We start from the raw sequence: 19,040 nt of genomic DNA, 5'->3' as shown, positions 1-19,040 counted from the left end.
AGCAAAATCAGCACAGGCACCACCTTTGTGTTTTGCCATGAATTATTTCTTGAATTCATTAGTGTTTCTCACCTTCTATATCAAAAGAAGTCACCTGTGTAGAATGCTATCATATCATCACAGCGTCTTCTGAATGACTTCCATGAACCAATATACAAATATATATTTGTATTTTAGTTCAATGTAGCCATTTTTATGCTTGAAAATGCATAATTTTTGCAAAAAAGACATACAATTTGCTGAAATATGCATTTTTTAAACCAATAATGGGCCGTATTCAACTATAAAACAGCATGATTTATTCATATATTTTTCAAAAACCATGAGAGTGAAGCCACGGAATTTGAACCGCAAAGTGGCGAGGGACGACTGTTTTGAAGTCAACAAATAACTCATGGAAAAACGCAAAGGTGGTGTCCATACAGATCTCGCCACATCAATCCCGTCTTCAATGAAGGTAATTATCTTGGAATGGATTAATAATGCTGACCAAGGTTCCACTGTACTTGTATAACAGTGGTCATTTGCATAGTCCAGCCCTGCACATGACAGGCTCGAACAGGCGAACACATCCTCCATGATTGAGAGCTAAGTCGAGCAGTGCTCCAGCTTTTAGCCCATGAGCCAAAAGCCCCGGTCTGTGAACTCATGTTCAGCGTAGCTCTTAAGGCATTGGGGAATAAGGTTTTCAAGCGTCCTCTTTTTTTATATTGGACTAAATGGAAAGTAATTGAAACTGACCTAAGACAAAACATCATCCGTGATCATGATTTTGTGTTCATCATTAGTCTGAAGCCCACTTTTTCCTCATCCCCTTCAGGAGATGGGCAGCATGAAGAGCCTTTTGTGTCTAGATGTGTCTGAAAACAAACTGGAGCGACTTCCAATGGAGCTGGGGGGCTTGATGGCACTCACTGACCTGCTGGTGTCTCAGAACCTCATTGACTCTTTACCAGAAAGCATTGGTAAGCTTCTCTTTTCTGCATACCTGACTAATCTCTCAACCTCTCATGCTGTTTTCTTTTTTTTCTTGCAGGAAAACTGCGCAATCTGTCGATACTGAAAGCTGATCAGAACAGGCTTACATACCTGCCAGAGGGCATCGGGAACTGTGAAAGTCTTACTGAACTTGTGCTAACAGAAAATCAGATACAGGTTATTATCACCATATTTGTTAATAAAAGACTTCGTAAGGTTGTTGTGGTGGCTTATACTTACACATATGTGATTTTATTGTTTGTTCTTCTTCTAGAGTTTGCCAAGAAGTGTAGGCAAATTGAAACGGCTCTCCAACTTTAACTGTGACCGAAACCAGCTAACATCCTTACCGAAAGAGGTTTGTCTGCACATATAAACTATCAATCCTTTCCTTTATTGTGTCTAAAAAAAACTGTCAGGAAAAGCTGAAAAAACAAATTTTACTAAATAAATCAACTTTATTCTTTTCATATAACTTTCCATGCAAAAACACAGTTATTCTTGTAACATTACACAATTTTTCCCAAAAAAAGTTACTTTATTCTCATATTACAAGATTTTTCCCCATAAAAATACAACTTTATTCTTGTAATATCATGTTTTTCCCCATAAACATACAACTTTATTCCTGTAACATCATAAGTTTATTCTTTTAAAAATATGACTTCAGTCACGTAATAATTATGCTTTTTCCCCATAAATATACAACTTCATTCTTGTAAGGTTTTTCCTCTTGAAAATACTACTATTCGCGAAACATTACAAATTTTTATCCCCCCAAACTATATTGGAGTATTTTTGTCAGAGCTGCAACAATTAATTGATGATTATCCGATTCATTTACAACTATTTTGGTATTCAGTTAATCGTTTGATGTCATCGTCATCCATGAAATCCCTCCTATTATCTTTGTGTTTTAGGCAAAACAAGATATTCACACACATCAGCTTTGACTTTGGACAACAGTGATCAACATTTTTGCCTCTTTTCTGATATGTTGCAGACCAAACCACTAAGTGTTTGTGTTTGGTTCATACTGATTTCGTCCGTCTAGGGCAGGGCAGTGTCAAATTCGCTTTCACTGAGGGCCACATTGCAGTTATGGTGACCTTAGAGGGCCACTTAACTGTCAATATATATGAATATAAATATGATTCATGATATTATTACACAATTGCCCATGCTTGCGATTATTGTATTTTTACTAACATATTGATGGATAACTTGCTTTGAAATGAGAAGTGAAGCAAGAATGCCAGGATGACAAGCAGGCATTTAAGTATTCATTTTTGATAACCAAAAATGTTGAAATATCTTGTTGCATGATCATATAATATTAAAGTTTAGAAGAACTGTATTCAGCACAATTTTTCTGTCAAAATGAAAGAACAAATACATTTAGAAGGAAAAAGGTGAAGTGCATTATTGACACACATTATTCCCAGGCTACGTAAAATGATGTGGCGGGCCACATCTGGTCCCCGGGACTTATGATTGACATACATTATGTGGTCTAGGCCATAACCGATAACTCAATTAATCTTTACATCAAGCTTCAGATTAATAGTCTAAGAAAATAATAGGTAGTTGCAGCCTTAATTCTTGTAATATTATGTTTTCCCCTTCATAAAAATACAACTTTATTCCCATAAAATTATGACTTCTTTATTTTTATACAACTTTATTCTTGTAACATATACATTTTTTTCATTTTTATTGTAACTTTCTCATTTCAAAATCTGACAGAGTTTATAGTGAGTAAGCTTCAGTTGTTTACTTGCCAACATTCTTCCTGTTCTGTCTGATCCCACTTTTACTGCACATCACTGCGCCTTATTCATCTCCATTTGAGTATCTCCATTGTGTCTGCATATGGCGTTGTTGTGTAACGCTGACGCCTATTTAAGTGGAGGATTGCCGTACAATGGCCCTGTGTGTTAATGCTGCAAACCAAAACGTAATGGCACGCTTAGCCTGGACAATGATGTCAGTGTCATTGTTGTGGTTGCATGACATCAGTGCTCACATTCTAACCGTGGTCCACTACCTCAGTGTGTGCTTTGCTAGCTACTTGATCATCCGCCTAGTTTTATGGATCCTATTGACTGTTGAATGATTTTTCTCTGAAAATGGAACTTGTGTACAAGCAAGGCGAGAGGTGATGGACTATCAGAATCTTTTTTTGGCTTCTTTAATGGCTAAATGTTTTACCTTTGGAGCTTTAGTGAAGCATTTTACTCATGTTTAACCTTTTAACACGATGCACTGCGTTTGAGCAGATTAATGGATTACTTGTCAGCTCAGATGGCTCATTAAGCCCGGGCCTAATTGTTCCTAATTTTAGGTCGCTCTGCCACATCTCATCGACATTTACGGACTGAGAGCGAGATCACCATTTCTGGGACAATGTGCTTGAATGCCCTCAACAGATTTTCTCTCTTGTTTTCTAGTAGGATTAAAGCAGCATTTTAATACACTAGTTGCACTCTATAAATACTTAATACAAGCTCCTAAAGACATATTTATATGTATTTACATGTCCTTACAGTTTAGTGCACCTCCCAGGATGCTTGTTTCACAAAATCCTTTTGTTTGTGCACACTCCAGATTGGAGGTTGTAGCGGCCTGAATGTCTTCTGTGTGCGAGAGAACCGACTGACGAGGATTCCGTCGGAGCTGTCGCAAGCCACAGAGCTGCACGTGCTCGACGTGTCTGGAAATAGGTATTTTCATTTATTGTGGTGCTTTTTTTTCTTATACCGATGAAAATACTTAAATCATTAAACGTGTTTTGAAGCAAATGACGCAAAATAGAGTGAAATATTTGACTGAGACGCTCTTGATCCAATCTCAACCACACTCAACAAAAATATAAACACATATACTGACTGATTTTGTGATTCTCCCCCAATACAGAGAAACTGTAAATTTTAGAGTGGCCTTTTATTGGGCCTTTATACGTGTGCAATAATCATGCTGTCTAATTAGCATCTTGATATGCCACACCTGTGAGGTGGATGGATTACCTCAGCAAAGGAGAAGTGCTCACGAACACAGATTTAGGCAAGTGATAGATTGTGAGAGTGATAGGCCTTTTGTGTACATAGAAAATGTTTTAGATGTTTTGAGTTCAGCTCATGAAAGATGGTAGCAAAAACAACAGTGTTGCGTTTATGTTTTTGTTGAGTGTGGTTTCCTGTCTAAAGAAGCCACCATGACATCAGATATGGGAAGTTGAGCTACAGCCAGTATTGCTATTAATACAACAATGGCATGGAAACAGGAGTTCAGAACATTCTGAGAAAGAGGCATTCTCTCATTTCTTTGAGGAAAAAAATATTGTAAAATAGCATTGTTTGATTGATTGTCAAATTTTGCCCAATGGCCATCTAAATAGGGACACTGTATGGACACTTGTATTGGGACAGAGATCTCAATAATCAATCAGGGGTTGGGCAGATGTATTTGTTACCCTTGAATATTATTGTTTTAATGGTTATGTTTCTAATTACAAAGGGGGATCCACTACATACTTTCTCCCATTTTCACTTAGTGTAGGTGTCCCAATACTTAAGTCCATATTATGTAATATGTCTAAGAAGACAGCAGTCTATTGATGGAATGGCATCCCATTTAAAATGCCTGACCTATGTCAAATGTCATTTCCTATGGAACCTTGGTTTTCGTCATCAATAATAAAAAATACATTTTTCCCATAGGAAATAATAAAGTAAATTCAAATTAATCAGCTCCAGACATCCGAAAATATTAACACAAAACACATTTTAGAGAGAGTACTTACAGTTTCACATGCAGAAAACAATGCGAAATACATATAAATGACGACTGAAATTAACATTTAACGTCACTTTTGCCTTTATTGAAGACTGGCAAACACAGTGATGAGTGGAGGGACGGGGGGGAGACGACGGAAGAGCCACATGGACTTGGTTTCTTTCTTAACTTTAAAGAGTGGACGGTTAGCGCTGTATACAGTAACCGAGACAGTGTATGAAAACCAAGACCTATTTTTGTCAAAAACCGGACTGTGCGAAAACCAAGATTCCACTGCACTGGCTTTCAAGCAAATAAGTGAATACTTTCTGTCATTTTTTTACCTTTTGGTATTACTCGCCATCAATGAGGTTTGGACACAGCTTTACAGAAAGGTACATTGTATATGACGGAAATAGCATGCAACTTGCATATATGCAGTATCTTCCGCCTGATATATATAAAAAAAAAAAAAGTAGAGAAATGTTTTTGCTAAGCAGTGATTTTTGAGTTGTGTGTCCTCAGGTTGGCCCACTTACCCTTGTCTTTGACAACACTTCGACTGAAAGCCTTATGGCTCTCGGAAAACCAGTCGCAGCCCCTCCTCACCTTTCAGACCGATGAGGATCCTGACTCAGGAGAGAAGGTTCTCACCTGCGTGCTGCTACCTCAGCAACCCTATGAATCGGACAATAAAGGTATTAGTTTTGTTAGGTTGCCAGGATATACAGTATATGGTATACACATTTCTCTTCCGTACACTGAGCAGAAACAGTGTAACAATGCGAACCAGGCTCCTGTTCCGGTTGTACAAGGACCGAATGGTACGTAGTAGCGCGCCACCAATCCCGTGTTCCCAGAGCACCCCACACAGAACACCACGAGGGACACGGTCCAATGCCTTTTCCAAGTCTACAAAGCACATGTAGTCCAGTTGGGCGAACTCCCATGTACCCTCCAGCACCCTTGCAAGGATGTAGAGCTGGTACAGTGTTCCGCGACTAGGACGAAAACCACATTGCACCTCCTGTAGCCGAGGTTCGACTAACTGTCGTACCCTCCTCTCCAGCACCCTGGAATAGACTTTCCCAGGGAGGCTGAGGAGTGTGATCCCCCTATAGTTGGAACACACCCTCCGGTCACCCTTCTTAAACAGGGGGACCACCACCCGGGCCCGCCAATCCAGAGGTACTGTCCCTAACGTCCATGCAATGTTGAAGAGACGTGTCAGCCAAGACAGTCCCACAACATCCAGGGCCTTGAGGAACTCGTCCACCCCTGAAGGTTTGCCACTGGGGAGTGTTTTGACTACCCCAGATAACTCAGCCACGGTGATGGAATTGTCCGCGTTTATGTCCTCAGACTCTGCTTCCTCTAAGAAAGGTATGTCAGTGGGATTGAGAAGAACCTCAAAATATTCCTTCCTGTGGGTAGAGGTGAGTCCGACTATGTCTAGTCGGAATATCTCAACCTCTCGCACAAGTTCAGGCTCCTTCCCCAGCAGACAAGTAACTGAAGACCATATTTTACTGTTGGTATGATGTTCTTTTTCTGAAATGCGGCGTTACTTTTACGCCAGATGTAATGGGACACACACCTTCCAAAAAGTTCAACTTTTGTATCGTAAGACAACATAGTATTTTCTCAAAGGTTTTGGGGATCATCAAGATGTTTTCTGGCAAAACCGCCTCCATTGAGACAAAGAAAGTGTATGACTGACAAAAGGGCTCACTCCGTTCATGCCGTTCTATTGAGCACACAACGCGGCACGGTGCTGAAAGCAATGCACAGAGTGAATTTTCTTCCTGTTTGTATGCGAGAAACGAGGAAAACCGACACACATGCACATGGCAATATATTGAGGCCAGCAAAATGATCAAGTTAATTTTCATTTATTGTGTGATTATTTATGATCGTCCCAGGACTAAGCCTGAACGAGAAATCTTGTCAAGTTTTCATCTTGCGAGATCTTGTAACACGAGATTTTGTGACACCCCTGTTTAATACCAAGGGGAAAGTTTAACTATCATGATAAAGCACTATCTGAAGTATAAAAGTACCAACGATAAAGCCTTATTTTTAGGGGAATCTCCACTCAGTGACAGGTTTTCACTGCAGCACCATGCAGGGATTGGAACACCGATATAAATGGTATCTTCAAGATGAAACACTCTTAATGCACAAAATAATCATCAAACTTACTTATTTGTTCATATGATGCACACAGAGCGAGGAACAACTTGCTCTGTCTGCTTTCTGCTCTGCTGTCTTTGGGTCGTAAGGCTTTCAGGTGCACTTGTAATTGTGAGTATTAGGCACTAATAGTTTTTCATTTTTATTCACATACCCCTTATGAAAAGTAGTGTAACCCTGGGGGTACACGCACCCCACTTCGGGAACCTAGTCTGTATAGCATCGGAGTGCCTGTAAGAGATCACGACCTATGCCATCCCTTGAGGCCTTCCTTGGTGATGTTATTCACAAATGCGGTAGATTGGACAACTAAAGAGGCTTAGCAGCGGTTGGCTTGTTTCCATTAAAAGCTCACCCTGTCTGTACAGAGCTGTGACTGAGTCAGTGCTGGATCATTTGCTGCTGGGTGCAACAGTTTTTCCCTTACACATCCTTGATCTCACTGCCATCTCCCTTCCTAAAGCAAAAATCGTATTGATCAATAGGTTTCTGTGTAGTGGAGGAGGTGCAGCAATAAGACTGTAGAGATCGATCAAGTGAGGTTGGGGGATGTTGTAGATGTGTTGCTGTAAGCAGGTGACTTAACCGGGATTTGAAACTGTGATCAGGCAGTTGGAGCGTTCTCTCACGACAGTGACGACTTTCATCTCACGTGGGAAACATAAAAGGAACCGAACATATTGATCTGAATTTGCTGCTGGTGTGTGTCTCACAGTCACTGCAATATAAATGGTGTCGTCTCTTGTCAATAAACCACCGCAGGCTCTGATAATCTTGCCCGATTCGGAGCCCTGGAGAGCCTGGTGAATGACATGACCGATGACACGTGGGAAAACAAAGCCATGCACAGGATCAGCGCTATTCACTTCTTGGATGATGACGATGAGGAGGACGATGAAAAGGTAAGAGCTTTGAACTTGAGAGCATAATAACGCCATCTCGATGCCATCTATTTGACACAGCCAAGGTACGCTCTATTTGTGTGCGCATTCATCTGTCAATCCTGTAGACCACGGGTATCAAACTGTAAAGATGCACAGGCCAATTTGATATTTTTATTTATTATGCACAAATAATAAACCAATCCAGTGTATTTCAAAATAGGCTAAAGCAGCTAAATATACTTAAAGGAACATACTTCTTAGTTTAGTTTTAGAGATGATAAAACATATAGCGCAGTATTAGTGTGACATTTGTAACATATTTCTCCTTTGTAATGTTCGAATGTGGGGGCCGTTTAATGTTTAATTTTTGCATATGTTGCGGGACAATAACAAAACAAGCTATGGGCTGCAAATGACCCCCAGGCCAGACAGCCGCAGTTCACAGCTTTTTTAAATGCTGATGAGAACTGGACAGATTGATAGAGTATGGAGGAGTATTTGGGTCACAATCAAAAAAACTAACGTGAGAAAAAAGTTATAATTTTCTGGGGGACAAAATTGAAATTTTTTGAGAATTTAGTACACATCAGAATATTAGAACAGAGTCAGAATACTCGGTGAAAAATTGTATTACCAGAATAAAGTTGTATTTTGTTTATTTTATGAGAATAATGAAAATGACTGACTATTGAGGGCACCTGAATATACACTAAGTGTTCCCAGCGTCGCTCGTTAGCGCTCAAGAGTGAAGACATGAGACACCGTTTTTCATCGGCATTCAACTCAGCTGCCACGGTCCAAGCAGCTCAAGCAGAACCTGTCGTAATTCTACGTTTGATCAAAGTCACTTAAGATTTGTCATATCAAAATACGATCGCTGCTTAAGACTTCAAAACATGATATTAGCTTAACTACCCCAAATCACTACTTCCTGAATATGCACTCTTAGCATCGTGGGAACTGGAGTTCTTTTAGCCATAAATTAGCCACATCATCAATTTTGTAATTTTACAAAAATGACAAGAAAAAAACAAGAAAAAGGTTGTAAATGTAAGAAAAAAAGTTAATATTACAAGAATAATGCTGCAATAATAACTGAATAAATACATTTGCGAGTATTGCTCTAAAATATAAGTGTAATATAAAATAATGAGGAAAAAAGATGAAATTAAAAAAAGTTCTTAACGCAATAATAAAGTAATAAAATTAAAGGGCAAAAACATAATAAAAGAATAAATGGTTATATTACAAGATAACATTTTTAAAGGTGTAATATTAAGTTATAATAGCTTTAAAAATGTTAAATATTGAGCATTATGGAATTTTTGATGTGCTGTTTGGATCTCATCGAAGCATTAGTGGCGGTGTGAGCGTATCAGCTATTTGAATGTACCATTCATCCATATTCTGTAGTGCTACATACAAATTGAAGAGGCTGGAGTCCAACAAAGTTTTTTTTTTTTTACTTCTGCGGCTCCCTCAGCACCACTTACGGCAACAGCAAGCTCTCCGGTCACGACACTAACACAAGTTTGCTTCCTCTTCTCAGGGAACACTACTCCGCCGTGCCACACCCCACCCGGGTGAGCTAAAAACCATGAAGAAAGCTGCGGAGAACCTCCGCAATGACCTGAACGCCGCCAAAGGCCTGGACTCCAACAAAAACGAGGTCAATAATGCTGCAGACAATGTCACCACATCTGTGTGACATTTACTTTTTTAGATTTTTTTTTTTTTTTTAAACCTCTCGCCATATTGTCCTGCACAATCCAGCAACCTCGCACCCCCTTTTTTTTTTCTTAACCCTCCAAACCCCTGGCGTGGCCTTCCCGTCCTGTGATTGAACCCTGGAATGCCTGTAAGCTTGATCCTTCTCCTTCCCACCAGGGCTGATGTGCCTTCCTGTTTTTACTTCACAGCAATAATCCTCAGAGATGCTCATTTAAATATTTTTTACTTTTTTTTTTTTTAAATGCCTCTTAAAAAAAAAAACAATAGGTAGTTGCACTATGACTCTAAATCTCTATAATACAGTCAAACGTTTTTAAATGTGTTATATATTTGCTCTATATCTATTTTTAAACACTGGGTGAATTTCGGAGCATATATAAAAGCAGGAGGTTTTGGATCTACTGATTAAGGATTGTTGTATAGTCTCCTGTGAATACTTTTATACTTTTTGGCAGCTCCAATGTAAATAGAAATGTATAGCAAATTTTTAAAAAATTATTTTTCTTTCCGTTTTGAACTTGGTACTTTTTTCTTTAAAAAAAAAAAAATCAAAAAGCAATGAGCAAAATCTCATTCACTCATGTCTTATCAGTCCATTGAAATGTCATCGAGTACGATGGCCTTTTTCAACATCTGTCAAGACTGGATTTAAATGACTGCACATCGTCTTCAACTCATCCATAACTGTGCTTCACTGCATTGAATTTTTTTTTTTTAAATAGATGCAGAAAACAGCTGTATTTTTCCTGCTTTTTAAAGAGTACTATCCAGAATAATAAACAGTGCAGGGTTGATGGGAATGAGGCTCGCATCCTCTCTTTAAAAATGCAGCTTTTTTGGATCACACTTCTCATGATATGACACATTTATAATAGTTTATAATTTGTGGACCAGGTTCATAAAGTGTTGTTTTATTTGTTTTCAAGATTTTCTGATCAAACTGCACAAAGTCGGATCTTAAAGGGACTCTGAAGCTTGAGACCTGAATGACTTTTAACCACTGATTTAATAAAAACGAGTGCAACACTAAACAAAATGTTTCTTATTCATTTTTACTTTAGCGGCAACTTTTATGATATGGGACATAATGGGTTGTAATTTTAAAAAAACAAAATAACATTTCCTTAGTAGTACATCAATAAAGTCATCACATTTATTGTTGGTTATTAACTGACCTGCCCATTGCTTGCTTGTGCTTTTGGAATGCTCATGTTGTCCACCCTGCATGTATCGACACTTGCATGCTTTGACTCCAATATTTCAATGTATTTGCATATTTCTTTTATTCTTTCTACATCACATTAATGTCCATAAAACAGCAAAGCTACATTTTTGCAACATCTGCTTTTGAACTAGACAATAATCCACCCAAAAGTAGGGTTTTTTTGTTTGTAGTTTGATGAGGTTAGCTACTCCAAAACTGCACGGTGCAGTTGGTGTACGCAAGACATCACTTCATGTTTGTTTTTCGGTATCACACACCAGTGTGATAGCAGGCGTGCACACACTTTTTCAGCCTGCGCGCTACAAAGTCCCAAAGATCTACCTCCTATAAACATAGAGAATATTTACAGTACCATATATTTATAAATATGGGTATTTATGTACATTGTACATCAGGGGTGCATCCATGTTTTCAGCATGCAAGTTACAAATCAAAATGATCTAATCAACTATAAAACAGGAAAACATAACATATATAAAATTTAACCGGTAAACTACTATAAACCACAATTTATATATATATATATATAAACTACTATATATAGTATAAACTACTATGCTAAATACTAATAAGTATTTCACATTCCCTGTTTCAAAGTGCAAAGGTAGTCAAAATAGTTGATATTCAATAGTTCACAATTCAATATGGCAATCAAGATAATTACATATAATTCCTCAATAGTTGTGCGCATAACCTGAGTAGTATGTTAGTCAAAATAGCTACGTAGCGTTCATTATACACGCAATTCATGTATTACGTTGATTGCTATAAAAAAATTACAGAAGTGAAAATGATTATGCAAAAGACAACACAGCTGAAGTCAAGGCAACATATTCAAAAGGTTTCAGCAATGGGCTCATTTTCCAATTAATCATGAAATAATAGTTTCACAAACTAAAGTGGAGAAAACACACATTGCTACTGTATAGTGGCGTTCAGGAAGCAAAGCAGAGCCATCAAACAACTGACTTTTGTTCTATATAACCAGCCTCTACAAGTGAATGGATAACTTTTGTTATAGATATAGGCATCTTACCACTGAGTTAGTTTATCCGTAATCTGAATAATAAAGAAAGTTGCATTGCCGTGTGCCTCTTATTGAGTCGTCTCTTCACCACTTAATCTTTGCAACAGCGAATCAGGAGGGGAGCTTAATGTCCACTGACTGATGTCATATGACATCTCCAAAGTGACGTTTATGATGTGGGTGACACATGCGATCGACCCAAACTCCCTTGACAACGTAATGGGCACCCCTGATGTACAAACATGCAGATGTCAGTCTGGTGTCCGAACTTCAGAGATGTCATAGGTGGCTAGGGGCAAAACACCTAAACCCTAACCAGGATTGGATTGGGACAACAATTTGGACCTGGACTTTTTTGGTTCAGCTTTTGGTTTCTCTGTCGTGTTGTGTCTGCAGCAGCATGTTCTCAGGCCGGCCCAGGTAAGGTAGTAACTGTTGTTACGCAGGCAAGGAGCAGCAATAAAGCAATAAATAAATGAAGTGTCAATCAGGCCATTATTGATCAGTCCACCAAGAAAACTCCTGGTACGCCTGATGCCCAGTCTGCCCCTGACCCTAACCCAACTCCAACCATCCCACTAGTCCCTAAAACAAACACTACCTCAACTCTAACCCCTAACCTTAACTCCTACCCTTAAACTCTAATCCTAACCCTAATCCAAACACTAACCCTAACACTAACCCATTTTTTAACTGCTAGTCCAACCAAAGTCATCCTAACCTTAGCCCGAACCACGAAACCAACTTTAACCCCTGACCCAACCCCTAACCATAAGTAATTTTCCCAAAACCTGATCCTATCCTAACCCAACACTCGACTGAAACATTAACCCTAACCTTACACAAAACCCTGTTCTACTCTCTACCTAATGCTACCCTCTAACCCTAACCTTAACCGCAAACCTTTGTCCTAACCCAAGTCTACACCCTAAACCTAACCTGTCCCCAGTCATTGATTTCTGTTTGAATAGTAATCACATCTTCAGAAGCAGGTGGTGTCTTCTGACCAGGACAGTAGAAGCCATCATACAGGCCTGTCCCACAGGAGCAGCTGCCAAAACTGGGCGCTTCCTGGTCTCGGCAAGGTGGCTAAAGTGTGTCTCCCTGCCTTTGATGGTGTGTGTGGTCACCATGCCAAGAAAACCGAGCAAGCAGCTAAGGTGCGTTTGGTGTTGATCCTGCACATTACATGAGACATCTTCTCTGAAGATAATCATCAGGTTCACCCGCTCATGTTGATAGTTCCTCATAGATGTCATTGCACATCTACACACACCAGTTTAAAAGCACTCACGCCTCTACTGTCACCTCAGAATGAAATACATTGGACCTATCTCTCCTGTCAGGTGTCAAAAAGAGCTTCTTCTCCTTCCTTATCGCCAGGGCACCGCAGGCCAGCTGACAGCAAGTGATATCTTCCAACATCGATTCCGCCATCAGAGAACTGCCACTCGAGAGGGCAGGAAATTTCAGCTCCACAGAGCTCTTAATGTAGGGTATGGTCTCCATGGAGACCCTGCTCCCAGTTTAAAGATCCCCTCCGCCATCACAAGGCATCCAACGCTCATTTTGCATGGCGAGAAGACACCTCCTCAGGAACTGGTCACCTCCCAAGTGCCATTAAGAGTAACTCATCTCTGTGTTGTTATCATAGGAATCATAATGATGGAGGCTCTCATTTCTGCTTGACTTGAGCACCGATAGAATCTTCTCTCTGGTCTTTTTAGTTACAGATTCAAGTGTCAGGCCAGAGGGACAGTCTAGGTATCAGCATAGCTGGTGGGAAAGGCTCTTTACCTTACAAAGACCATGATGAGGTAAAGGCTGGTGAATAAGAAAAACACAAGCTGTTTAATTTCCCGCAACATGTTTTAACTCCTTCTCACTCAATATTATGTAAAAGTATTAATAAGTAGCCTCTGGCTTGTTTACCATGAACAAATCAATTTCTGTGAAAAAGATTTATCTCGGCTGTCACTCACTGTTCTTATGTCCTTTCAGGGTATTTTTATTTCCAGAGTGACTAAAGGGGGGCCCTCGGAAAAAGCAGGAGTCCATGTTGGAGACAGACTACTGGAGGTAGTATAGGAACTGTTACTGCTGTGATTACTTATCCTCAATTACCCTAGAATATTTCTATCTCAATGTAAACAACATGCATCCTGCTATTAAGTAAAGCTGGTGTTGTCCCCTTCTTGGACAATAGAGGGCACTAAAGGACAGATGAGCTTAAGCTGCCTGCGCCTTTGTCAATAAGTGAAATTGCTTCACGGACAATAGCAAAAACAACTATTTAAAGTCAATGCACACATTCCCAAATTGGACGTGCTGATAAAAATGCGCCTGTGACAGAATATAGATGATAATATCGTATTGTAGAGGATTTGTGTGTGAAACAATATTGAACTCTATCTCCCACTTATTAAAGTTTTATGCCGCTGTGCAGGTCAACAGTTTCAGCATGCAGGGAGTAACCCACCTGGAGGCCGTCAGGGCCTTGAGGAACGCTGGGAGCTGCATTAAGATGAAAGTGCTGCGAGAAGCATCGCACCCAAGGCAAGTCGACCAGTTGGATGATGGCACTCAGGATGCTGAGGATGCAACGAGCTGGCGGCCGTGCAGCCAAGATGATGCTAAAGGCCAGAGGGGCACACAGCAAAAGATGGAGGGCGGGGATGACTCTTTGCGCCAGAAGATGGAGGCGGTGGTCTGCAACGGCAATGGCATTGTAGGTAGAGGGGAAACACAATACAATGAAAGTTATTTTCTCAGCATGCTTATTCTTGGTCCTGTTATATTTTTGTTTGCAGACCAATTTGAAGAGTGATTTGAAGTGGTCTCAGCTGGAGGCAGAGGTCTTGATGAAAATAAATGATTCAATACATGTGGACAAACACACAATGACAGTAAGATTTGTTGTTTATATCAGTGGTCCCCGACCTTTTTTGACCCACGGACAGGCTTGAGTTCCCAAGGGGGGCACGGGTTGTTCGTACATTATAGCGATCTAATTTATCTTATTTATGATGTATTGTGTAAAACTAAGACATGAATAACATCAAATTAAAAGCACAAAATGAATGGCGACCCACCATCCACCAGTTCAAGTTCCAGCCAAGTTCTTCCAGAGAGATTATTACATCACTGTTTGACGTGTGTGGTAAAAGGCAGTGCGCTAGCATGAATTAACTTGAGACAAATGTGCACATTAGCACTGAATAAGTCATCAAAACTTACCTTTATGCATTCCCACATAGTATCAGCATTTGACACCAAATATGAGGTGAAAGAAAAATGGTAAAAATACAGTAGTAGTCTATCCGTGCGGCATGAGATAAAGTTAGCACACGCACAATGGACATGCGTCAAGTGAGACGGATGTAACAGAGAGAATCCGGCCACTTTTCAAAATAAAATATATTTAAAAAATGAAATAATGGAAATTATTTTTTCTTTCTGTGCGGCCCGGTACCAAATGACCCCAGGGGTTGGGGACCACTGGTTTATATAGCGGTGTTTCTCAAAGTGTGGTTCATTGACCACTTGTGGTTTCCCGAGAAACCAAAACTAGGTTTCACAAGCGGTTGAATGACACCGCCTTCTGAATACTGTACACGTAAACACGACACCACAGTCAATTGCCATATACAGTAAGTGCAAAAAGAAGTCATCCAAGTACAGTACATGGTGGTAAACTTAAAAACAATCAAATCTGTAGCTTTTTGGCTTATCATCATCGGTCCCCTTGTAAAAGAGTGTACAGTAATCCATTGCCACTTCGCGATTGGAATTTCATGGCTTCACTCAATCACGTTGTTTCCAAAAATATATTAATTAATAAATTATTGCTGTTGAGGTTGAAGATGGCCTATTTTTTTAGTATTTGTGCAAATATATGTTTTGCCTAAATTAAGCATTTTCAAGCATAAAAATGGCTGAATGAACTAAAATACAAATACAGGTATAAGGTATTCAGAAAAATCATTCAAAGACATGTGGTAAGTACGTAGTGTTCTACGCTGATCACTAGGTGTCAGTAATGTTATATTAATGAGACAATAGACACTGCAGGAAGCACAGTATTTGGTGATAGTGTGTCTCTTCCAGCGCTAGCATATGTGAGTCTATATTATGTCTTAAATGTCTTATTTTCTGTTACTATGTCGACAATACTGGGTAATACCAATGTAAAGGGGTGTTAGGATTTGGGTCTAATCGTGATTTTTGACCCTAGCAGTTCCACTGTTTAAAACATCTGTGTTGTATTTTAGCAACATATGGCGTGACCTCTTATTTCTAGCCGAAACCTGTTACCTGTCTTTTTCCTGTCTATTTCTTGACAGATCCCACGGATAATCCTCACTCATCCGTCTACCTCTGATGAAGACGTAGAGCTCTTGACACATGGTCCCAGCAGAGAAACCCCACACCACTCAGATATTCCAGAGAACCGTGTACCTTCGGAATCTTTCGACAGCGCTTTTTATCCACCTTGAACGCATCCAGACTTGAAACCATTTACTGGACAGTGTTTGTTATTAGTAACAAAGTGCACAACTGCTGCTATTAGTATTAAGTGGCATTAGTCATTTGTCATATTACTATAGTAATATTTGATGTTAAGCTGCACAGGCTGCATAGTAAGAAGAGATTGCTCCAAATGTCCAAATACAAGCTGTTCCCCACCACCGTGGTGTATGGTATTAATGATGCTGTTAATATTAATGAACTGCTTGGACAGAAGGCAAAATACATCTTGGATAAAATAAAGGCGCGGCTGGAAGTCTTTAATCTCACTTGCATAATTTAGTTTGGTTCAGTTTAATCAATTTGAAGGTTTCTTAAATGCTGACATCACATTAGGTTCCCATTTTTTTGCTCATGTCTGACCTGTATCTGATTTTTTCAGGTCAGTCTGAACAGTACAGTTCCGATGTGTTCAAATGCGACCCAGGCCTTGTTCATATGTAGCTATAAATCCAACGTGTAGTCAATCTACTGCAGTCTGGTCAGGTCGCATATATCTGACCTATAAAAAAGTTGTTCTTTTCATCTCAAAATTTGTAAAAGTTGGGCTGCACGGTGGTCTAGTGGTTAGCATGTTGGCCAAAACAGTAACAGTAGGTTCGATTCTCCCTTGGGCATTTCTGTGTGGAGTTTGCATGTTCTCCCTGTGCGTGTGTGGGTTTTCTCCGGGTACTCCGGTTTCCTCCCACATTCCAAAAACATGCATGTTAGGTTAATTGGTGACTCTAAATTGTCCATAGGTATGAATGTGAGTGTGAATGGTTGTTTGTCTATATGTGCCCTGCGATTGGCTGGCGACCAGTCCAGGGTGTACCCCGCCGGTCGCCCGAAGTCAGCTGGGATAGGCTCCAGCATGCCCCGCGACCCTAATGAGGAGAAGCGGTAGAAAATGGATGGATGGAATTTGTAAAAGTTGTCAGTGAAGCAGCTCACGCCAATGTCCCGCCACTGGTGCCACCCACACGCTTCTTGGAACAGACGTTGCAGCAAGTTCTCCACAAACCGCCATAGCCCAAATTCTTGCCCTGTTTCTTCGTAATCTCCTGCGCAGAATCATTTGGTTCAGAAAATATTGACTCCCATTGCACAAAATCCTTGAACTTGCCACAAACACATGAAGGAGCCCACGCGGTGCAGCAATCTTTACTTCCGTAAACACACAAGAATGCGGGCGACGTCTCGCTTTTGCGCATACACCTCACATCACTTCCCAAATGCTAACAAGTCACACTTTTTGGTCATGTGAAGGACCACATAAAAAATCAGATTTTAACAAAAAATCTGAATTGGGCATCATACCCTGCAGTGTGAACATGGTCCCATTACTGCTGTTTAACGATTCTGTCTAAATATTTTCGTAAGACGGTATCACACGGCGGCCAATTGAAAATATTTGGCCATGGATGATAACAGCATCAGTAAGCCTGCAACACATCAAAACCTGAGTAATGTCTGCTTAACTATGAGTAATGAACGAAAAGGCTGAAAATGTCTGAATTACGTCCATCAACATCCAGTTTGCACCTTACATAACGCTAAGCTTCAATCATTTCCTCATTGTAATCATTGGAGTCAATTTACAAAAACCGAGACATATTTTTAGTAATAATTTTTGACAAAAATGTAATCCTACGAAAACCGGGGTGTATGAAAACCGAGGTTCCGCTGGAACCAGGCTGGAACCAGCAGGACCAGGCTTCTCATGCATTGAAGAAATCCAAATTGGCTCCCTCTAAGGAACAAAGAAAACTGAGACTCAGTGTGGGGCGGCGATCTGCTTCAACCGGTTGGGGTTGAGATAGCGACACAGAGTACAGGGACAGATGTTGGGGTGAGAGAGAGTCCTGGAACAAAACATCAATCGTTTGTGCACTTACACTTCATTTGGGGGCAGGTGCTGGGGGTGGGTGAACCCAAATGCGTGTAAACAGTAGCACCAGGTAGACAGGAACTGAGTCATGGCTTTGTTTTAAGTTGAATTCTAGTACAACTCCGGTAGGCAGACAAGAACAAAGGCACAAAAACAGATGAGTGACACACCAGGCAGATAGACAATATGTACAAGGAACCTGTCATGGCTGCCAAGAAACTGGGGGAACTAAACACAATGAGACTAAAGAGGAGATGGCAGTGGGTAGATCAAAAGCGGGCAAGAGGGAACTGTGGCAGACAAGGGAAACAAGACGGGTGGGGGTTGGGGGGGGTGTCTGAAAACTGAGGTGAACCCAGTGACAGACAGACAGCGAGAAAATTCCAGAATAGAAGGGAAAGATTAAGGAACTCAGTGTAATCAATATGGTCGGTGTTGTAGGCAGATGTAGGTGTGGGTCCCTCATACTACCTCACAAGCCTCTTGTAGCAACTCACAGTGCATTCATTTTCCCCAGTGGAAAAATCCATCAACTCATCCATTTTCTGTTCCTTGTCCTCACTAGGTTCGCGGGGGTATGCTGGAGCCTATCCCAGGTGACTTTTGGGCGAGAGGCAGGGTGCACCCTGGACTGGTCGTCAGCTTATCGCAGGGCACATGTAGACAAACAACCATTCACGCTCACATTCATACCTATGAACAATTTAGACTCTATCTAGACTCAATCTAGACTCTTGTAATGAGGGAGGAAACTGGAGTAAAAATCAATAAGATGGAAAAATCAATTAAAAAAATTGAGCAGTGCCATCCTGAGGATCACCACGGCTCCCT

The 19,040-nt window shown here is 40.3% G+C and overlaps 2 protein-coding genes across 2 annotated transcripts in view; both read left to right on the top strand.

Annotated features, from left to right (window-relative positions):
* Positions 1 to 10,115, top strand: part of lrrc1 (leucine rich repeat containing 1) — a 39,468-nt gene extending 29,353 nt beyond the window's left edge. Inside the window, exons 8-14 of the mRNA XM_054799230.1 lie at positions 821 to 965; positions 1,037 to 1,155; positions 1,253 to 1,336; positions 3,586 to 3,701; positions 5,278 to 5,450; positions 7,708 to 7,847; positions 9,379 to 10,115. Of these exons, the coding sequence (XP_054655205.1) occupies positions 821 to 965; positions 1,037 to 1,155; positions 1,253 to 1,336; positions 3,586 to 3,701; positions 5,278 to 5,450; positions 7,708 to 7,847; positions 9,379 to 9,537 (936 nt within the window). The 3' untranslated portion in view covers positions 9,538 to 10,115. The remainder of the gene's footprint in view (positions 1 to 820; positions 966 to 1,036; positions 1,156 to 1,252; positions 1,337 to 3,585; positions 3,702 to 5,277; positions 5,451 to 7,707; positions 7,848 to 9,378) is intronic.
* Positions 10,116 to 12,031: 1,916 nt separating this feature from the next.
* Positions 12,032 to 17,090, top strand: LOC129194295 (PDZ domain-containing protein 2). Its single transcript, XM_054799429.1, has 9 exons — positions 12,032 to 12,046; positions 12,209 to 12,232; positions 12,799 to 12,972; positions 13,196 to 13,438; positions 13,540 to 13,629; positions 13,814 to 13,891; positions 14,259 to 14,540; positions 14,623 to 14,718; positions 16,156 to 17,090. The coding sequence occupies exons 1-9, from the start codon at positions 12,032 to 12,034 to the stop codon at positions 16,306 to 16,308; spliced, it is 1,155 nt and encodes a 384-aa protein (XP_054655404.1). The 3' UTR covers positions 16,309 to 17,090.
* Positions 17,091 to 19,040: the final 1,950 nt, after the last annotated feature.

The sequence above is a fragment of the Dunckerocampus dactyliophorus genome, chromosome 14 (genome assembly GCF_027744805.1).
Source record: "Dunckerocampus dactyliophorus isolate RoL2022-P2 chromosome 14, RoL_Ddac_1.1, whole genome shotgun sequence".
Lineage (NCBI taxonomy): Eukaryota > Metazoa > Chordata > Actinopteri > Syngnathiformes > Syngnathidae > Dunckerocampus > Dunckerocampus dactyliophorus.
This window is presented reverse-complemented; position numbering and strand designations above follow the sequence as displayed.